This window comes from Oikopleura dioica, chromosome 1, assembly GCF_907165135.1.
Source record: "Oikopleura dioica chromosome 1, OKI2018_I68_1.0, whole genome shotgun sequence".
Classification (NCBI taxonomy): domain Eukaryota; kingdom Metazoa; phylum Chordata; class Appendicularia; order Copelata; family Oikopleuridae; genus Oikopleura; species Oikopleura dioica.
Window position 1 is genome coordinate 5341436 of NC_137291.1, and position 18277 is coordinate 5359712.

An 18277-nucleotide genomic window follows, 5' to 3' on the forward strand; every position below is an offset into this window, starting at 1 on the left:
GGGCGTTCTGATTTCGTGGCACCAATTTTCCTTGCATTTTATAGTTTCAAGTTTCACTTTTCTTGAAAAACGAAACTCGCCAACGAAATAGTGATCGATTTGACAGTAACACGACATTTCTCGAGTCCATCTGGTACTCGTTACTCGCTTTTCACAGATGACAAAACTGAGCCCAAACAAAAAAACGAGCGAGGAACTGACCTTTCCCGATTCGACACGGTGACCTACAAAGAGTCCATATGGGCCCATTATGGACTCGTAAACTCGCGAATCTGCTCGTGTCTTGTGTCACAGCGCCGGATGTTTGAATGTCAAATGTCCCCTTTAAGCTCACACACTCAAATGTCTAAGACAAAAATTAGCATAAAACTCGCTTTGATCCTGAATCTCAAGGGGCTTCAATTTCCGCCAAACCACCCGTTAAAATTAAAACGAGAAATAAACAACAAACAATTAAACAAGGGCGGAATTAAAAGGGATTATTTTGGAAATAATTGAAAACAAGACCGAAGCTTGTTGGGAATCTCTGTTCGATCGTTTTATTTCCTTGTTTGTTTTCAGCGATTTTAGGAAAAGGAAGCAAACGCTCAAAATCTTGAATCCAAAAATCAACAACATAATATTGCTTTCTGATATTTTATTGACAATTCGGGAGGACCCATAACTTTTGATATGGCGTGCCTCTATATTTTTAAGTATTTAAAATCGCGACGTGACATCGATAATGAGTCATCTTTACGTTGTCACGTCTTCATTTTCAACACTCAAAGAATACAGTGGTACGTTGTATCAAAATAACTTATTTGAAATTAGGAATCTATAGACCTATCTATAGACCTTTATTCTGAAAAACCCGGTTCATAAAAAAAATCCGCAACTTCCCCCGAGTTTTTACGAGAACAAAAAAGGCGGAAGACAGTTTCTCAAAACTCTCACAAGAGCTCATTTCCCACAAAATTCAAAAGCGCAGTCAACCCTAGTGCTATTGATGTTCAGCTTGGCTTGTTTCAATCATTATGCCTTGTCTCCTTCGCAAAAGTACGATGATGGATTAAAATGCTTGCCTCGAAAAAAAAAGATAAACGGACAATAAATCATCGCAACTGTCTGTTTTATATAACGAGCGGTGAGGGTTCTTAGGTGTGACGTTTCTGACCTATTCGAGTGGCATTTTGCTTGATCTTGGGATCCGATTTTCGGATCAAGCGGAGTTTTCATCGATCAGAAAAAGGGTTGAAACTAAATATATCAAAGAGCCATTTTATTTTAAATTGAAAGCGATTTCAAAAAGTCCTTCAAACAAAATTTTCATCTTGAAAGTTTGACAAGTTTTCCATCACCCGGAAGATCTGTTCGCTTTGAAATGGGAACGCTTATCAGCTTTTAGCGAAAGTGGCCAATTAAGGGTTCCGGATTATCGGCGAAAGAAAAAGCAGGAACCGGACCGTCAAGTTCCGCAAGTTTGTGGCAAGTACCCGGAACTAAGAGCTAGAACTTCAATGTCAAGAAAAAAATCGAGCTTTTGGAGAAATTGGATCTCCCGGAAGTGGAATGAAATTTCATCAAAAAAGCATTTAAATTTCACGAAGTAGCGAGAACCACCTGTTGTCGAATTTCACGGGCGATTTTTAATCCCGAGCTCCTGTATTTGATGAAGCGACAGAATCGTTTACGATTTGAGATGTATCAGTAGTCAAATGTCTGTGCTAAAATGTCAACAGATAAAAATGGCTTGTTATCGCTGACCAGGGCAAGGACGATGTAATATGCTCTTAGCTTGTCAATCATTAGCTCGACAAACTCGTTACTGTATCCGGCAGAGTAATTTGCCCTCTTGCTAGAAAGGGTTAAAAATATCAGCTGTCAAGTTTATCTGGAAAAAGTCCAAATAAATTGCTAACTGGAGAGGTAATTAACCTCGATAATTATGTTTACTTCGTGGCAACAGTTTTTTTTTGAGTGCGCGCGAACTTTGTCCCGGTTCAATGAGCACGGTTCAATTTTGCCTTTTTCTAGGAACACCTGGAAGGAGCACGAGCTAAATATTTGAATATAGAACTTGAGTTTTTAGCTCCCTTCTTTATTAAAACAATGATTGAGTTACTTCGAGAAAAGTTTCGGTTAAAATTAAATAATCAATATAATCCCTAATTGATCATTTCAGACGGTTAACCCTCAGATTATAATCCGACATTTTTATTCCAGATAATTTGTAAGAAAACCACATGTGGTCCCTTAATCTTCTCAGTCCCATCTGCAAAGTTGATGCAAGAAATTTAAACAAAGAGAAACAGATTAATTCTATAAAAATGTAACTTTATTGAGCACCGTCGAAGTCAATTCAATATGTTTAGTTATCAGGCGAGGAATTTTTATCGATAGTCTCTCGGATCCAGTGATCGTAGTTGACGAACGAGTAGATACCGGGAAATTTTTCCCAGCCACATCCTTCTCCCCAAGCAACCACTCCGACTTGAGTGGCTACTCCCTCAACGTTGCAAACAAGTGGTCCGCCTGAGTCGCCTTGGCAAGCATCAGTTCCATTCTTGAACTGGTTCTCATTGAACTGGTGGCTTTGGCCTTCAACCCACTCTGTACCGACTTTAGCTCCATCGGTCCAACCGTCTAAGTCTTGATCCGGAAGACCTGCGCAAATATCCCATGTTCGAACATCATGGGGAGGAACACGACCGGTGTAATTTGATTTCATGTTGCAGTACGCTTGAGACATGATCGAAACACCAGCACTTTTGAATTTCTTAGATCCTGGACCTTCACTACCCAAGCCACCAAAGCCTCCGACCCAACATGCTTCTCCATCTAAATAAATTTACCAACATTGCTGATAATTTCGACTTACGCTCTGGATAGTAGTCAGCAAGACAGACTTCCTTAGCTTTTCCTTCGCCTTTAGCTATTATATTCTCCTTGAATTTGATTAAGCAAATGTCGGCTTGGTGAGTTCCGTCTCCTGTTTCGTTCGTGTAGTCATGGTGGTTGAAAAAGTGGGTCCTAGACGCGTTGAGCCAAAACTCCCCTTCATTATCATTCTCGATTCGGTCAGGGTCGTTGAAGTAAGCGTCTACATAATCAACTTGTGGACCAGTCTTGTTGTGCCTCAGAAGACAGCAGTGAGCAGCGGTCAAAACCCAGTTCTCACGCACGATAGAGCCACCACAGTAGCCTGCGAAATGATCACCGGCGAAGAAGTTCAGGCGAACATACCAGGGCCAGCGAGTGTGATCAGCTTCGATACCACCGACGATTCGACCAGAGGTTTCGAGCGGATATCCGTCTTTGCATGTCTTCAGCCCCTCTTTGATCTCATGTGTTCTTGGTTTGAAGTTTTCCGAATACGGGCAAACATAATCGCTTCTAGCATCGCACGGGAGTGATTGTCGAAGCTCGGCAACATCAGCATCGGTGATCATTCCTCCAAGCTTAGGCGCCTTCCATCCACAAACACGAGCATTGCCCTTGCGTGGACAACTGCATGTCGCGCCGATCTTATTGAATCGCTCTCCGGTTGGATCGAAAACGACGTCTCGGCTTACGTCCTTGGACGTGTAGTAGCATTTCTTCTTTCCAGACGCTTTGAATTCGCAATCAACGCTGATTCCTAGCGGAGGAGGAGCTAAATCGGCACAGGTGTCGCAGGAGCCGAGCGTTCGCTTCCAGTGATGCTGCTGCCCAGTGCTGAAGCGACACTTCGTTCTTCGTCTGCCGATCGCGATGAAACCTTTTAAAAGCGGGAGTAATGCACATCTTTATCAAACTTACCTTGATCACAGACGAGGGCGCAGGTAGCTTGGTCGCAGACAATCTGACCATTCTCAGGACTGGCCAATGCTGGGCATTTCTCAAAGGAAGCACCTTTTCGGCCAGTTGGAGCTCCCCAACCACTCTTTCTTTGACTCACTGCTTGGAGAAAATCTCCATATTTTGGTTGCTCATAAGCAGTTATTATGGCAAAGATGCTAGCAAGAAGCTAAAAAAAAAAGTAAATATATTTAAATCAAAATTAATTCGTTACCCTCATCTCTGATCCGTAATTTTTGAGCTTGACTCGCGAAACGCTCGATTTTAAACAGTCAGATCGGCATTTAATTAATATCAATGAATTAAGATTCAGTAGAGAAACGTTTCTAAACCGGCTTACGTATGGCCAAATTGAAAGTCAGAAGTGATTTTCATGACCTTCAAACAACATCAAATGATTTTTCGCGAAAGAAATTCAAAATGAACTTTATTTAACGGAAAATCATTTCTATGCTTCAAAATCAACTCATAAACAGAGTTTTAAAAACTCTCAAAAAGCAACTTGAATCTCAAATACGGCGGTGACATTCAACAAGAACCGTGAACGGAGACGAAACTGTCGGGCTGTCAGAAGAAGCAGCGACGACGATTCTCATAAGCGAGCTTTTTACCGTGTACCTCCAGAATACATTAGCTTTTTTCAACGAGCGACCACTCGCTATGGTTATCGAAGAGGAAGAGGCAAATGCAAAGATTGTGTATCAGGCGAGAGTTCAGGTAAATGTTGATATATGCGAATAATTTTCAATTCGTAAAAGTGACAGAAGAACAAATTGGATTCATATGATTTTTATTTATATAACATAATTTTATAAGTGTTTGGATTGTCATTGCATTGGCGTTCTCAATCAACAAGATGGAAAAGTATACCTTTTTCCAGAGGAAATTTTGACAACTCGAAGCATGCATACACAAAAACGGGATTTGAAAAGTGAGAAAACATGGAAGAAAAAAGTCAGCGAAAAAATGAGCCTCGCCAAGCATGGAAACGCAACCGATCCTCAACAATACACGTACCTAACACTTGGTTCTATGTTTTGGATCACTGTTATGGTGATAGGTACATAGCTCTGATAATATTTAACTGTTTATTAATATGATAAGCGAATTTCGCATCTTTGCAAAATTCACGAGCGGTTACCACTTTTCTAACTTCGACATGTCATCGAAACTACAAGAAATGTGTTCAAACCGCGGAAATGGACTACTGTGGACATCTGATGAAGCAGTGTTATGAAACTAGAACATTCATTCTTCCTGAACCAATCTCAAAAGTTGAATTGAAAAAACAAGATCAAGTTTACTTCGATAAAGAAGACAACCAGGTGAATCTGATGCGTTGCAAGAAAAAACAGTTTTACGATCAAAAATCTTGCCGCCATTTTTGTTCTGAAACGATCGTTTTGACGACAACATGGACGAACCCGATTTCGCCCTGTGAGTCAATTTGCTTTGAGCTCACTAAATCTTCTGAATCTGCAGGAGAAGTTTGTCCAGGTCAGAAATACTGTAAAAATGGCTGTCCTTGCCCTTTTTACGAGTGTGAGAAAACCGATTTGCGTCAAAAATTCATCCCTGTTTTCGATTTACAAAAACCTGAAACAGAGAATATAACAACACAGAAAATTAGGACTTCCAAAACAAAAGAATTTAAATCAATAACTGGTCGCTGGACGAAAAGAAAAATCAAAAAGCAAAACTTTCCAATTATTTTCTCTAATTTGAATGGAAAATTTGCTCAACAAGTGAATTATACGTTTGATTCCCTAGACCAATATGAAAGTTTTTACTGATAAGAAATGTTTGATTTAAGTTAAAGTATAGTTAATGAAAACGGCAAAGTCAATTGGTGCTACTTTTCTCGATGGCGAGCATTATTTGGTCGATGCGACTGGAAACATGATAAAACTGAAAGAAAACGGCGCTTCTCCGATTTTCTTTCCAAATAAAATCAATATCAGAGGAATGTAAGTTATGCAATTCACTCATTGCCCGCCTATTTGGGCAAAATTTTGTTCCCGATTAAAAAATTGTTAAAAATCATCTTTTTTTTACTCTTTAGTGGCTTTTTCGTATTCCACTTTGGTTCGTCGATCGGAACTCACCAAATTGAGATTCGCCTTAAAGACAAAAACAGGAAAATTTTCCCCGTTGTCATCATCTGAAAAGGTCAAAAAGATGAACACATACGAATAAATGTAAAAATATTTTTGAATGTTTTTGACTGAATTAAAGCTCTCCAACTGGAAGATTAGAAAAATGCTTTTATTACGCTCCGGATTATAGTTTAGACCGCTTTGAAGAAGCTCAGGGTTATATTGCTAGCAACCATTTCAACGCGAAATTATCTTCCGTCAGTTTCAAGGGAGTGTTTTATCTGATGAGCGTCAAGATTGGTGACCACTACATCAAACTCTCAACAACTCTTGCCTTGAATAGGATTCGAAAAAGTGAAGAACTGGAGAAAGGGTGGAGAAAAGGCGGAATCGATTTGCCGCAAGAATACAGAGACTTGGATCCCGTCCATATCATTCCTATGAAAAGAGTCAAATATTGCTTTTCAAAATAAGACCCATAAGTTATGGGCCATAACAAGACTCTTTCGAATATTTTGAAGTCCCCAGTACGGACTCCCTACTTATTAATCTATGAGCATTTTTAACTCAAAAAAAGATAGATGTCCGACGATTGCTTTTAATTCTTGTGACAAGAAGTATTCCCCTCTCAAATACACTCTACACGGTATTATTGGAAGTAGAAGGAAAGTTTTTAACTGTTGGCAGTGAATGGATAGGTTCTCTTGTCAAATATGACGAGCAGTCAATCTGTTATTCGAGACTATTAAATGCCAATGATCCTTTTTTTACGAATCAAGGTGGAGTCATTAACGACGAATGCGAGTACTTTGTAAATGGATTCGTCAACGATGAGAAGATTTTCATTAACAGCTATGTTTTTGACGCAATATTTGAAGTAACATTCAATTTTGCAAGGGATCAAAGATTGAAATCATATTTTTGTTTAAAAAATTCGCATTTTTTGATAAAAATCCATTTTGAAAGAAAAGATTGAGATCGAATTCGTCCAAAAGAAAGCAGAAAAGAAAATGCATGTAACAAGCAATCCATTCTTTGCATTTCACGACGATGTCTTTCCAGCTTTTCCCAGAAATGCTGTCTCCCAACAACGGTTTCCTCCGCCTAACCCGTCTTTCAAGACAATTATTCCGGATAAATTCTTTTCTTCTTTGAAAGAATTAAATCATATTTGCACAGCGGAGCTCAAATTAAATGGAACAGAAACTTTCGAATTCGACATTGATTTTCAGCAGTACAACGACTCAGCTGTCAGAAACGAAATGAAAATTCTTGAGTACCAGTTATTTAATGGGAAGAAAGTCTTTACCTTTGGAATTGGTAAAAATGGTTCCTTATCAATAGACTCGGATTTCTTCGATGAGCGCATTATTCTTAAGTCAAATGCCTCTGAATTAATACAATTAGGATCAAAGTTGCAATTTTTTGAGCAACAAGGTGAGTGAGCTGAGCTAGCTTAGTGAGCTTGGATGTCGCTCAGCTCAGACAATTATGACTCAGCTCAGCTCAATAATTTTTCAATACCTGCTAAGATCAACTCAACTACTTCAAGAAAGGCCAGCTTAGCTTAATTCAAAATATATAAGTAATAGGTCAGCTCAGCTCGGAGCAATTTCCACTCAGGTTATTTCAGCTCAGCCCAGCAAAACGTAACGTATTCTGCAACTCTCTTAAGGACTCGAGTTTGACTCAGATCATTCGCCTGAATCGTGTTTGGTTAAAATTTCTGAGGAAGAGTTTGAGCTTAATGAACATATTTGTTGAAAACATTTTTATGAAAACTCGTGAAGAACCGCAACGCAAATCATCAAGATAAACATAAGATTAAGATGACGGCAATAAAAAATATCGAAAACAAAAAAATCCGGATTTTCAAGGTTGATCGTCTAATAATGATTAAAAAGTTGATTTATTCCGAATCATTCCAAATAAATGTTTTACTGGGGGGGATGCCGTGGTGGGGTGATTTTCAGCCGTATTCTCTTGTTTATGGATCAGTGAACAATAATATTCATTTTTATCCGCCAGACTTTTCAGAAGACACTATTGGTTACTTTATTTATGGTGCAAAGCACGCATTGATTAATGATTATCTCCATTTATTTGGAGGAAATCATGATTATTATTATGACAGAGTAATAATAATATCTTAAAATGAGACCTTATTTTGATTAGATTCATCGCTTAGACTCATGCGTTTTCAAGATGTTACCTGTTCGATTGTCAAATCAGTTCAAAAAAACTCATGCGGCTTTAACTATTGACGGAGGAAGTAAAGGTTTTGTAAAATATTTGAATTTATTTTTTAGAGGGTTTACTTTCTTCTGAATTCATTGATTGAATTGTCTTATCTTCAAGATAAAAATATTATTTAAGCGTTAATTTGTTTCGACTTTTCGAGAAATACAAAATGCGAGATATTCGATGGGTTTAAATTAAAATCGACATTTTCAACAAGAGAAACACATGAGAGTGGTGGGTTAGGCTATTACAATGGTCGCCCAACTGCAATCGGAGCATACGAGAGGGTGTTCCCTTAAATATTTCAATCATACCTAGGTAGTTCTTGAGAATCTTACAAAAAGATATCGATCAGATGTGGCCATTGCGGCGGTAAGGATGTCCTGGCCTTCGATTTAACCAAATTGGTTCTCATTATGAGAACCAGCCCTCGCTCGCTCGGTTTAAGATGGCTTCAGACCCAGATTTGTGGCTGCCGTAGCTACCAAAGCTGATCGGTATATAGACTATAGCCAGCCATAATACCATAATAGTATATAACTCATTTTTCTTGTTTTTTATTATAGCGAAGTTATGTAGATATTTATGGGAATTTGCTCGGTTTTTTGCAAGAGGACAAACTGAAACATTGACTGAAAATGGCTGGGTATCATTACAAAGGCATCCAAGGTAAACATAAGGGGGGGTTCCTTATTTTATACTGAATAATTGAGGTCAATTTATTATGGCTTCTCTGCAATTGGGCTACCTTCTGGACGTCTTCTGACTATTGGAGGCTACGATGGGTGGGAATATCAACGATTAAATGAAATTTGGCGATTGATGGACAATAAGTGGTCGTTACTAGACTACCTTGTAAAAGTAAATTTTCTCAAACCGTAAATTTTCAAATGTGATTCTAGGCGGGAATAAATTGAAATAGACACCAAAAAATGGAGCTTTAAAATCGTATCTTGACCCGTAGTATACATTCCGTAGTAAATAAATTCCGGGGTCAAAATTTTAAAATTCTGATTTTTGATTTTTCGAAAAAAGCTGGCGGGGGTTGTCTCTTCGAACAGTTCGGGATCCCGAATCATTCGGGGTTTCCCGAACCATTCGGGATTTCCCCGAACCATTCGGGATTTCCCGAACCATTCGGAATTTCCCCGAACCATTCGGGATTTTCCCGAACCATTCAGGATTTCCACGAACCATTCGGGATTTTCTCGAACCATTCGGGATTTCCCCGAACCATTCGGAATTTCCCCGAACCATTCGGGATTTCCCCGAACCATTCGGGATTTTCTCGAACCATTCGGGATTCTCCAAATGATTCGGGAGTTAACGGAACTTTTATCTAACAGAAGGGTCGAATTTTCGCATAATTAAATGAGATCAAAGGCCTACTGTAGACAATGAAGTCATTCTCATTAACAAAAATTTACAGAGCTTCAAATTCCGATGATTTTTAAAGTCAACGAGCTTGAATGCGCTTCACGCCTGTCTTGTAGGAAATTTTACGGGTGATTTATTCATTCGTTATAAAAATATATTTTTGGCTCTTGAGCATCGATTGACTTCCGAACAGATCACTACTAAGTCGTTCTTCCCTTTTTACTTTACTTTAGGGACAGCAAAAATCAAAAAATTCCGAATCGTTCGAAGACAAAAACCTCCATTTTCTCTTCCAATGATTCGGGAAATCATTCGGAATCATTCGGGATCCCGAACTGTTCGAAGTTTCAACCGGGGGTGTTCTTTGAGTAGTTTAATCTTAATTTGTAATTTTGTTATATTTTTAAGGCTGTTCGATACTCAGCGGCAATTTTAAAAGGCGATTCTGTTATTGTTTTCCCTGGCTCAACTGATGAAATCCAAGCTTCTATACAACAAATTAAATTAGGGCAAGGTTAAAATTATCTTTGTTATAAAAATTCTTTATCAAAAAGATATTCTTAAAATTAAATCTTTCTTGAATGCTTATCATGGAAATGATTGTTCATGCGTTATAACATTACAATATTTTGGTCATTTGGAACCTCAAAAAGATACAGAAGAAAATATTATTTCAAGTCACATTATTGCTCAGGTCAATTATCGAGATATCACCATTGAGGACCCAATTATTTTTAGTTCTTCTGTTGATTTCTGTAGAACGAAATAAATGAATTCGAGATAAAATTTCTTAAAAATCACCAATTTTGTTCAAAAATATGAGGTCTAATTCGAGCACTAAAAAAATGAGTTCAAAATGAACCCTTCAATATCAATTTTTTGCAAATTTGAAGGTTTGCCTGCAAAATTAATGATAGAAAATAAAGAAGAATAATAATATATTTACGATTATAGGGCAGTTTAAATGTGAAAACAGTAAAATTTAAAGAAATAATTTTTATCCTCTGTATTGTCCGCTCATTCGATTTCCGTAGTTGGGCCGAGAGTTCGAACGTGATCCAGAGTTGCCAAAATTTCGGGAGCCAGAGCCAGAATTATACGATCGGGAATTGCCAGCATAAGCAGAATTGCGAGAATTATACATGGGCTTTCTCGAGGGATATCTGTTGTTCGACGAAGAAGAGCCGGAATACGACGATCGAGAAGGGGAATTTCTAGCATATGAAGGCTGTCTGTATTGCTTTCGCTGGGGAGCCTGAGACGGTTTGTTTTCTTGGGGGCAGGTGCATTCGGGCGAGTTTCCTCTAGATGAAGCTTCTTAGGGGTGAATATTTATATTATGCTTATTTATAAATTTAAAGAAATTGTGAAGGAAAAATTGAACCCAGGCCTTGTGAGCTCGAATTTGGTCTTTTGTAGGAAGACCCAGTTAATGACCCAGAGCTTCTTTGATTGCCATAAGATCCACGAGAATAACCTGATGACGATGATCTACCGCCTGATGAATAGGACGATCTTGATGATGATGAGGAGGAGGATTTCGTTCGCGAAGAGGATCCAGAAACTTTGGCCCACTGAGGGAAAGGGCCCATTTTCTCCGGAAAAAACATGTGATTCATCAACTCGTCAAAACCCTTGAAAGTGCTGGCATTTGGCGGCCTATTTTGGGGATTCCACTGGCCAAAGTGTTTCTGAGCATCTGGTGAAAAAACAGGCGCAAATCCCATCGTCAAGGTATTATCATCTGACTTGCCATCTTTCGAAGCCCAGGAAGCAACTCCATACGTTTTCATTTTGCCACCCTCGCCCTTGCAGAAAATCGGCCCACCGGAGTCGCCCGCACCGACGATTGCCCTGTTGCTGTTTCTGAAGAGCAGACAGTTTTTGCCGGATCTCTTGTTGCAGTTCCAAATTGTTCGGAAGCCGGATGTTTTTGGACTCTCGGAGACGAAGGTCACTGTTCCTTCTTTGAGAACCTCTAGAAATGGGTTAAGAAAATGGTCGATAGAATAGGTACGTACCTGAAAATTGACCTTTGACATCTGTTATGCCGTTGCCAATAATTGTGCATTTATTATTTGATCCGTTCTTAAAAGTTATTTTGGAGCAAAAAACTAATTGATCGAGCTTACCAATAAATTTTCCTCGAATTCTTTCCAAGTAGCAAGCTCGGCCTTCGCAGCAGTTCTTCCAAGGGGAATCGGTTTCGCCAACTTGACGATTGCCCAGTCATTGTCCCAAATCTTCTCGTCCCATTTGCTGTGCGAGCTGCCCGTGAGCTTCCTGCCGAGCAGTTTGACGCTTTTGATTCCGACCGTGTTGGTGCGTTTTTCGCTGCTTGAAAGGTGCTCCGCTCGCTTGTTCGTTCCAAAGGCGACGAGATCACTAGTTCGGGGTTTGCAGTGAGCAGCGGTTAGGATTGTTGTTTCGTCCAGAATCGATCCGCCGCTAGAAATTGAGTTGAAAAATTGTCGAACTCGTTGTTGTTCTCAAATATTTTTGATCATCCATGTTTTCGAGAAATTCAAAAGGGAAAAAATCCCTCTTTTTTTGTTTTTCTTTACCAGTAATGCTGATTAAACCGCAACATCGCGACATAAGAGGGATATTTGGTTGCACTGCGAACTTTCGTTCCTCCCCTGACTCTTCCTCGTTTCTTTCTCTTTGCATCAGCCGCAAGAAAAAGTAGAAAAACGCTCAACAATCTCATTTTTTGTCTCTCTTTTCTGACGCTGGGGGACATTTTAGCGAGAGGACAACAGCTTTTCTAGAGATTTTTACGAGTTAAAATTGAAATTTCAAATTTGAATTTTCCGAAAAATATTTATTTTTGATAACAGGGCAGTTTAAATGTGAAAACAGTGAAATTCGCAGATAGCATGATTTCCTATCCTCCGGGTCTGTATCGACCACTGATTCGATTTTGATAGTTTGGCCTGGCGTTTGAGCTTGATGATCCAGAGTTGCCAGAATTTCGCGAACCGTAGGCAGATTTTGGAGGATTGTAGGGAGACGCTCGGTTCGTGTACCAATTGGTATTCGAATACCAAAATTGGTATTCAAATACCAAAATTGGTATTCGAATACCAAATTTCCTCAAAAAGTCCAAATTTGATGTACCTAAAGAGACCCTATGCGCTCCGCGCCTATCTTGTAGGAACCTTTGGGAGTAGTTAAGTAATTTTTTGAAGGAAAAAATATGATCCGGTAAAAAAAATATGGCATTCGAATACCAATTTTTGGTATTCGAATACCAAAAAATTTTGGTACACGAATCGAGCGTCCCCGGGATTGTAAGATGGTTTCCTCGGAGAATATTTTGAGTATTGATTCTGGTAGGATGAGCCAGAGGGAGAGTCAGAGTTATAAGATCGGGAATTGCCAGCGTAACCAGAATTGCGAAAATTATAAACTGGTTTTCTCGAGGGATATCTGTTGTTCGATGAAGAAGGGCTGGAATACGGCGATCGAGAAGCGGGATTTCTGGCATATGAAGGGGGTGGCTTGTACTGAGGCTGACTGTATTGGCTTCTCTTGGGTGCCTGAAGAGGCTTGTTTCGTTGAGGGCAATAAGAGCATCGGGGCAATTTTCCACCGGTCGTGCCTTTTGTGGGTTTATATTTTTATGCTATTCGAAAGAAGATTCATAAAAATTGAGCCCTGCCTTGCGAACGCGAATTTTGATTCTGGTAGGAAGATCCAGAGAAAGAACTTCTTCCACTTTGATAAGAACCAGTTGAATAACCTGATGAGGAGCCTGAGGATGCAGAACCTTTGGCCCAGTCCAGCAGTTCTTTCTTGAAAAAATAATATTCCAGCATTTTGTCGAAGCCCTGGAAAGTGTTCACATTCGGCGGCCTGTTTTGAGGATTCCACTGGCCGAGATGTTTCTGCGCCTCTGGAGAGAAAACAGGAGCCCATGAATCTTTTTTGAAGGTCAATTGCCGGACCGTTCGTCGCCAAAGAGGCCACTCCAAACACTTTCATTTTGCCACCATCGCCTTTGCAGAACATTTTTATTTATTTCATTGTCTACCTGCAGATCCGCCGGCTGTTTGGATGTACGGTTTTTTGGCTACGGTTAGCATATCCTATGATTGAATTGACTTTCCGACAAGCGGTGATTTTTTGGCGGCGCGGCGGGGCCTACAATTGTAAGCTCTGAAATTACCGGCTCAGAAGAGTTTTAGACGAATTCTGTTTAATAGCGGCAATCAGACTCACTTTCTTCCAAGTTACTAGTCTGCGCTCGCTCCTGCTGACCAACTACAGTGACTCTTAAATCTTGTAAAGAGAGGCTGAAGAGATTCGCACCTTGTCCAACAATTCAAATAACGAGAGAAAATGATTTTAACGATTTTCGTTTTTCTTTTTCGAGGTATTTTTATGATCGGAAAAATCCGGCAAGACGGTAACGAAATTTGAACTTTCAATTTTAGCCGGGTCTTGTATCAAATGCGAGTGTTTGTCTAATACGTTTACGAGCGAGTCTTCCGGAAAAATAGGAAAGGTCATTTTCATTGGTGATAGCCTTAATTTCTTGTCGGAAAGTGACCGAAAAAAGTGATCAACACAACTCACAATTCCTGTCCTTACACCCCTGCCAGTAGTTCCGATGATCCTCACGACGAAAACAGAATCACTTCGTTTTTCGACGAAGAAACAAAAAAATATTTTTGCGAAGTCAATGACGGATTCTGCTTTGAAAAGTCGCATTGGAGGCCGATAAACAGAACCCTCGATGAAAATGGATATCCTTGCCACGAGAGAAACTGCTCTGTCCAGCTTTACTCCGTCAAGGGCTGCGCGAAGAGGGAGACAGAAAATGATGGATACGAGCATATGTGCAGGTAGACAATGAGATTTATCAACATTAACGATTCTGCCAGCGGAAAATACGGCGAAGATTTAAAACGAAAAGACGGGTCTTTTCTCCTCAAACGCGATTTCGAAATGACCGGGATCGCCCATGTGCCCCTTGCTTCTTACTGCGACCCTATCTGCACCGGACTTGACTGGAACCAAGACAATAGTAAAATAAGAAATCATCAATGCTCGGAAGAACGAAATATTTGCTCCTTCTCGAGGATTTTCTGCTGCGAAGAGGATTTGTGCAACACGGAAGAAAGAAAACGGGAACTTTATTTTGGAAAGACATTTCATCAGTGGCAAGGTAAATCAATAATTTTCTTTACATTTCATATAGATGGAACAACTGATATTCGTTGTGATTTCATTTTACTATTAAGGGGGTAGAAACAGCTTTCTCGATTTTGGACTGTAGCTACATAAAAGAAAACATAAGATTTATTAATGTTAACGGAAATTCCTCATAAATGTTCGTAGAAAAGGGGTTGAGGTTTACAAAACTGTGAATGAAATTTATTTAACTATTAAGTGACACGAGATATTCGTGTTTGAAAAGTGGCGAAAATCGAGAATTTCGGAGAGATGAGTTGCTTCTGAGCCCGTCTACTCAAAAATTTGATAACTAAAACTAATTTCGAGGAAGATTTTCCTAGATCTAAGATGTATCTATCTAAATCTGAAGAGAAAATTTAAAAATGTAACATTCTCTTGTCTGTAGCGCCGGTCAAAAATCGCCTTTTTCGGGAAAAAGCTGTTTCTACCCCCTTAATCTCTCATAAATCCAGTTAAAAAACCGAAAAGAATCATTTTTGAAGCATCAATTTCAGACCGAAGCTGAATAAATAAGGCTTGATAAAGATCGAACCGCTGAATTTTTCAATCTTGATCCCTTATTATTTTACGGTTCGAGCCATTTCAATGGTTTGATTTTAATAATTATAGTTATTTCAGACGAGCTTGAAAACTCGATGGTAAAAATGCGAAGAGAAGTGTTTCAAAAAATTTCTGCATCAAAAAGTTCAAAAATTTCATTCACGCTACTTTCCGTTCTTCTTCTTGCAATAAAGTAACAAATTATTACTCATAATTCTTGAAATACATTCTCGATCATTTATTTTAGTGAGATTGACAAACATGTCAATTTATAGCTCTATCGGAGGAAGTATCATTTTTCGACGTGAAGGAGTCACCAGAATTGTTAGGGTTGTCTCTCGCCAAAAATCTCTTCGCAACAACGAGATTATAAATCGGTAGAAAAACGCAGGCAGCGCAGGCAATTCCAAGCGAAAATGAAACTGGGATAAAATCCATTTCGCCATCACTTCCCTTTCATGGTTTAATGAAGACTGAAAATACTCGTGTTTTCAGGCCGTTAAGGAGGTCGATATCAAGAAAAAAATTTTTAATTTTTTCGCTTCAAACTTTTTCTACGTATAGTTTCGAGGTCAAGGAGAAAACTTGTAAGCAAAAATTTTTTAATTAGACCACGTGATTTTTCACAAAATCGCCTCTTAAATCTCGAAAATTTGCCCTTTTTATAATAGATCGACCAATTTTTAGTAATTAAATAATTAATTACTTAGTTTTCGTCAAAAAAACATTAACAGAAACCCCTGGGAACATTTATAGAATGATTTTAATACTGCTGAATACAAATTCAAAATTTTATATTTTCGTTGAAAATCGCGAAAAACAGGAAATCGATTTTTTTCTAAAAAAATTTTTGAAATTTTAAATTCTGGCCTTCATAGGATCTAGACAAGGGTCTTATCTAACTTCTCAGAAGAAAATAAATTCCGCCCAATATAAGGGTTTCGAGAAAAGTCTGCCAAGAAAACGGTCATTTTTAGCGATTTCCGAATCTTCAACGCCATTTTTTACGATTTTTTTCTGGAGATTTGGAAATCGGCCTTCCATAGGCACGAGTTAAGGGCCTCAACTCTTTATTAAAACAAAAAAATCATCGGTCATTATCTTAGGATTGGGAGAAAAGTCTGCCAGAAAATCCCGATTCTTGATATCTACCTCCTTAAACCAGTTCCTGGATGAGTGTGAATAAGGGCTCAATCGTGTATTGAGTCCCAGCAAGCATGAAAATGACGATTCCAAATAGCAGGCCAAAGTGCTCGGTTGGAAACTGCTGGAATAGATACATGCTTCTTGAGATGAAATAGATTGTCCTGAAGTTCCAAATTCAAGCAAGGAGAAACACAAAAAGGCTCACCTCAAAAAAGAGAACTCGATGACCAGAGCCGTGGCATTACTTTCTGAGCCAAGAATGCACATTTGAAAGGAAAGAGCAGCGCACAGCGAGACAGTCAGAAGAGAGAACCAAATGAGGCCAAAGTATTCGGCTTTCAGTTTTTCCTTGCAAATCCATTTTTCCAGCGCTTTCAAGAACATGCCTTCAGATAAGGAATTATTTTGAAATGCCTTGAACATGGTTGATTACCGGGCAGTGGACAGATAACCATGCTGGCAAAATACATGATCCCATAGATGTCCATGTTTTTCGAGACTAGCTCACTTGCTTCGTCTTCAGGCAGATCTTGAAATGTCCACTTGAGCCACGGGAGAATCCAGATTTGAAATGATGCAATTCGCACGGTACTGATGATCGAAAATATGTTGAAGAGTAGAAAATTGAGACTGAAGACGGACTTTTTGTACTCCTGCCACGTGACCGGCTTCGCTTCTTCAGTTTTAGTCTCGGCGACTTCGATCTTGGTGCTTTTGCAGAGGCCGCCAACAAACGAGTCTGATAGTACAGTGTAGTTTTCTTCTTTTCGAACATCAAAGCGAGGACAGAAAAAGAAAAGCTTGACCCAGATGAGACTTACTCCCATTGTATAGTAAGCGAACATTTGTGGTACTGTCACGCTGGGAAGATCTGCGTCGTAGATGAATTTGAAGGCAAGGAAAACGCCGGCTGAAAATGTAAAGAAAGTTTCTAGCGCGTTCTCCAACACCTGAAGCGTCGAAGAAACCATTAATCAGGCCGAGCGAGATTCCAGAGGCGTTGGGAAAAAGTGCGCATTGTTCACGGATATTAATGACGATGTACATTGTCGCTGAGACACCCATCAGCTGCCATGCTCCCCAAAGCAAGTACGGATTCGTCTCTAAGATTCAACGCTAGTGCCAGCTTGGTCCAAGTCTCACCGTAAAGACACATGCAGACAAGTCCCCCAGTGGTGAAAAGAACGCAAATAAAGCGACAAACAAATATTCCGAATCGGTTTAAAATTGGGTCGAGCATCAGCACAGTTAAACTTGTACTGAGAAGAAACCATGTGTAAATAGAGTTGAATTCTGCTTGAGATCTTTGAAGAAGATCAGTAATGATAGTCTCGAAAGAGAACTTACTCTGGACAAGGAACTCTTGTTAGTTCTTCTGGGCAGCTGACATGTAGAGCGTTATTGTCGCAGTTGGTAGTTTCGCAGGTGAAATTACATTTTGTGATGTGCTCCGGCTCCATTGGGTCGTAACATAGTTCCATCCAAAAAACTCCTTCAAGCTCTCACTGCGGATCAAAAAATCGAAAGAGCTCCTTCAATTCTTATCTCTATTTCTGACCCAACTCTAAGATGTACTGAACAAAGCCGAATCCATAAACAACGCCGGCATAGAAGAGCACTTCGCACATCGAAAGAAAAAAAGATATTCCATTTGAAATGAGAAAATCTCTCATTTTTGTGTCCAGCGTAAATTCGCTTTTGCCAACGTTTTATCCGCTACATTGGCTCCAGAACTTCCTTAAAAGATTGATGTGAATAGAAATGGGTCACTTTATTTTGTTGATTTTTGTCAAATTTTCTCATTTTATCAAATAATTTTCTTGCAATTCAGTCAATTGTAAAATTTCAAGGACACA

General features: G+C 39.3%; 5 protein-coding genes and 1 long non-coding RNA gene across 6 annotated transcripts; 3 read left to right on the plus strand and 3 right to left on the minus strand.

Annotated features, from left to right (window-relative positions):
* Window positions 1-2299: 2299 nt before the first annotated feature.
* On the minus strand, window positions 2300-4083 carry LOC145695683 (uncharacterized). Its single transcript, XM_081772685.1, has 4 exons — window positions 4034-4083; window positions 3781-3988; window positions 2861-3739; window positions 2300-2820 (listed from the first exon to the last, which is right to left on the minus strand). The coding sequence occupies exons 1-4, from the start codon at window positions 4037-4039 to the stop codon at window positions 2351-2353; spliced, it is 1563 nt and encodes a 520-aa protein (XP_081628811.1). The 5' UTR covers window positions 4040-4083; the 3' UTR covers window positions 2300-2350.
* Window positions 4084-4458: 375 nt separating this feature from the next.
* On the plus strand, window positions 4459-6352 carry LOC145695687 (uncharacterized). The gene is made up of 4 exons (XM_081772690.1): window positions 4459-4536; window positions 4636-4879; window positions 4924-5786; window positions 5882-6352. Exons 1-3 carry the CDS (start codon window positions 4480-4482, stop codon window positions 5610-5612), a joined length of 990 nt encoding a protein of 329 aa, XP_081628816.1. The 5' UTR covers window positions 4459-4479; the 3' UTR covers window positions 5613-5786; window positions 5882-6352.
* A 1357-nt stretch (window positions 6353-7709) lies between these two features.
* LOC145695695 (uncharacterized) lies at window positions 7710-10313 on the plus strand. The gene is made up of 6 exons (XR_014133769.1): window positions 7710-8050; window positions 8091-8193; window positions 8292-8825; window positions 8870-9017; window positions 9942-10047; window positions 10193-10313. It is a non-coding gene; the product is annotated as an uncharacterized LOC145695695 (long non-coding RNA).
* Window positions 10314-10492: 179 nt separating this feature from the next.
* Window positions 10493-12241, minus strand: LOC145695685 (uncharacterized). The gene is made up of 5 exons (XM_081772687.1): window positions 12098-12241; window positions 11666-11981; window positions 11555-11621; window positions 10924-11511; window positions 10493-10847 (listed from the first exon to the last, which is right to left on the minus strand). The coding sequence occupies exons 1-5, from the start codon at window positions 12121-12123 to the stop codon at window positions 10531-10533; spliced, it is 1314 nt and encodes a 437-aa protein (XP_081628813.1). The 5' UTR covers window positions 12124-12241; the 3' UTR covers window positions 10493-10530.
* Window positions 12242-14096: 1855 nt separating this feature from the next.
* Window positions 14097-14954, plus strand: LOC145711746 (uncharacterized). The gene is made up of 3 exons (XM_081789435.1): window positions 14097-14383; window positions 14423-14706; window positions 14932-14954. The coding sequence occupies exons 1-3, from the start codon at window positions 14376-14378 to the stop codon at window positions 14952-14954; spliced, it is 315 nt and encodes a 104-aa protein (XP_081645561.1). The 5' UTR covers window positions 14097-14375.
* A 1477-nt stretch (window positions 14955-16431) lies between these two features.
* Window positions 16432-17881, minus strand: LOC145711747 (equilibrative nucleobase transporter 1-like). Its single transcript, XM_081789436.1, has 6 exons — window positions 17769-17881; window positions 17565-17725; window positions 17372-17524; window positions 16855-17331; window positions 16627-16807; window positions 16432-16582 (listed from the first exon to the last, which is right to left on the minus strand). Exons 1-6 carry the CDS (start codon window positions 17879-17881, stop codon window positions 16432-16434), a joined length of 1236 nt encoding a protein of 411 aa, XP_081645562.1.
* Window positions 17882-18277: the final 396 nt, after the last annotated feature.

Bases quoted from the DNA above. Each gene is read 5' to 3' on its own strand.
- LOC145711746 (XM_081789435.1), top strand. The intron at 14,707-14,931 runs GTAAATCAATAA...TTAACTATTAAG, and splicing joins GACATTTCATCAGTGGCAAG to TGACACGAGATATTCGTGTT.
- LOC145695683 (XM_081772685.1), bottom strand. The intron at 3,740-3,780 runs GTAAGTTTGATA...CGCTTTTAAAAG, and splicing joins CGCCCTCGTCTGTGATCAAG to GTTTCATCGCGATCGGCAGA. The intron at 2,821-2,860 runs GTAAGTCGAAAT...AAATTTATTTAG, and splicing joins TGCTGACTACTATCCAGAGC to ATGGAGAAGCATGTTGGGTC.
- LOC145695687 (XM_081772690.1), top strand. From the start codon at position 4,480: ATGGTTATCGAAGAGGAAGAGGCAAATGCAAAGATTGTGTATCAGGCG. The intron at 4,537-4,635 runs GTAAATGTTGAT...TAATTTTATAAG, and splicing joins TGTATCAGGCGAGAGTTCAG to TGTTTGGATTGTCATTGCAT. The intron at 4,880-4,923 runs GTACATAGCTCT...TAATATGATAAG, and splicing joins GATCACTGTTATGGTGATAG to CGAATTTCGCATCTTTGCAA.
- LOC145711747 (XM_081789436.1), bottom strand. From the start codon at position 17,881: ATGGAGCCGGAGCACATCACAAAATGTAATTTCACCTGCGAAACTACC. The intron at 17,332-17,371 runs GTGTTGGAGAAC...TTACATTTTCAG, and splicing joins TGGTTTCTTCGACGCTTCAG to CCGGCGTTTTCCTTGCCTTC. The intron at 16,583-16,626 runs GTGAGCCTTTTT...TTGGAACTTCAG, and splicing joins ATCGAGTTCTCTTTTTTGAG to GACAATCTATTTCATCTCAA.
- LOC145695685 (XM_081772687.1), bottom strand. From the start codon at position 12,123: ATGTTGCGGTTTAATCAGCATTACTG. The intron at 11,512-11,554 runs GTACGTACCTAT...ACCCATTTCTAG, and splicing joins TGTCAAAGGTCAATTTTCAG to AGGTTCTCAAAGAAGGAACA. The intron at 10,848-10,923 runs GCCTGGGTTCAA...ACCCCTAAGAAG, and splicing joins ACCAAATTCGAGCTCACAAG to CTTCATCTAGAGGAAACTCG.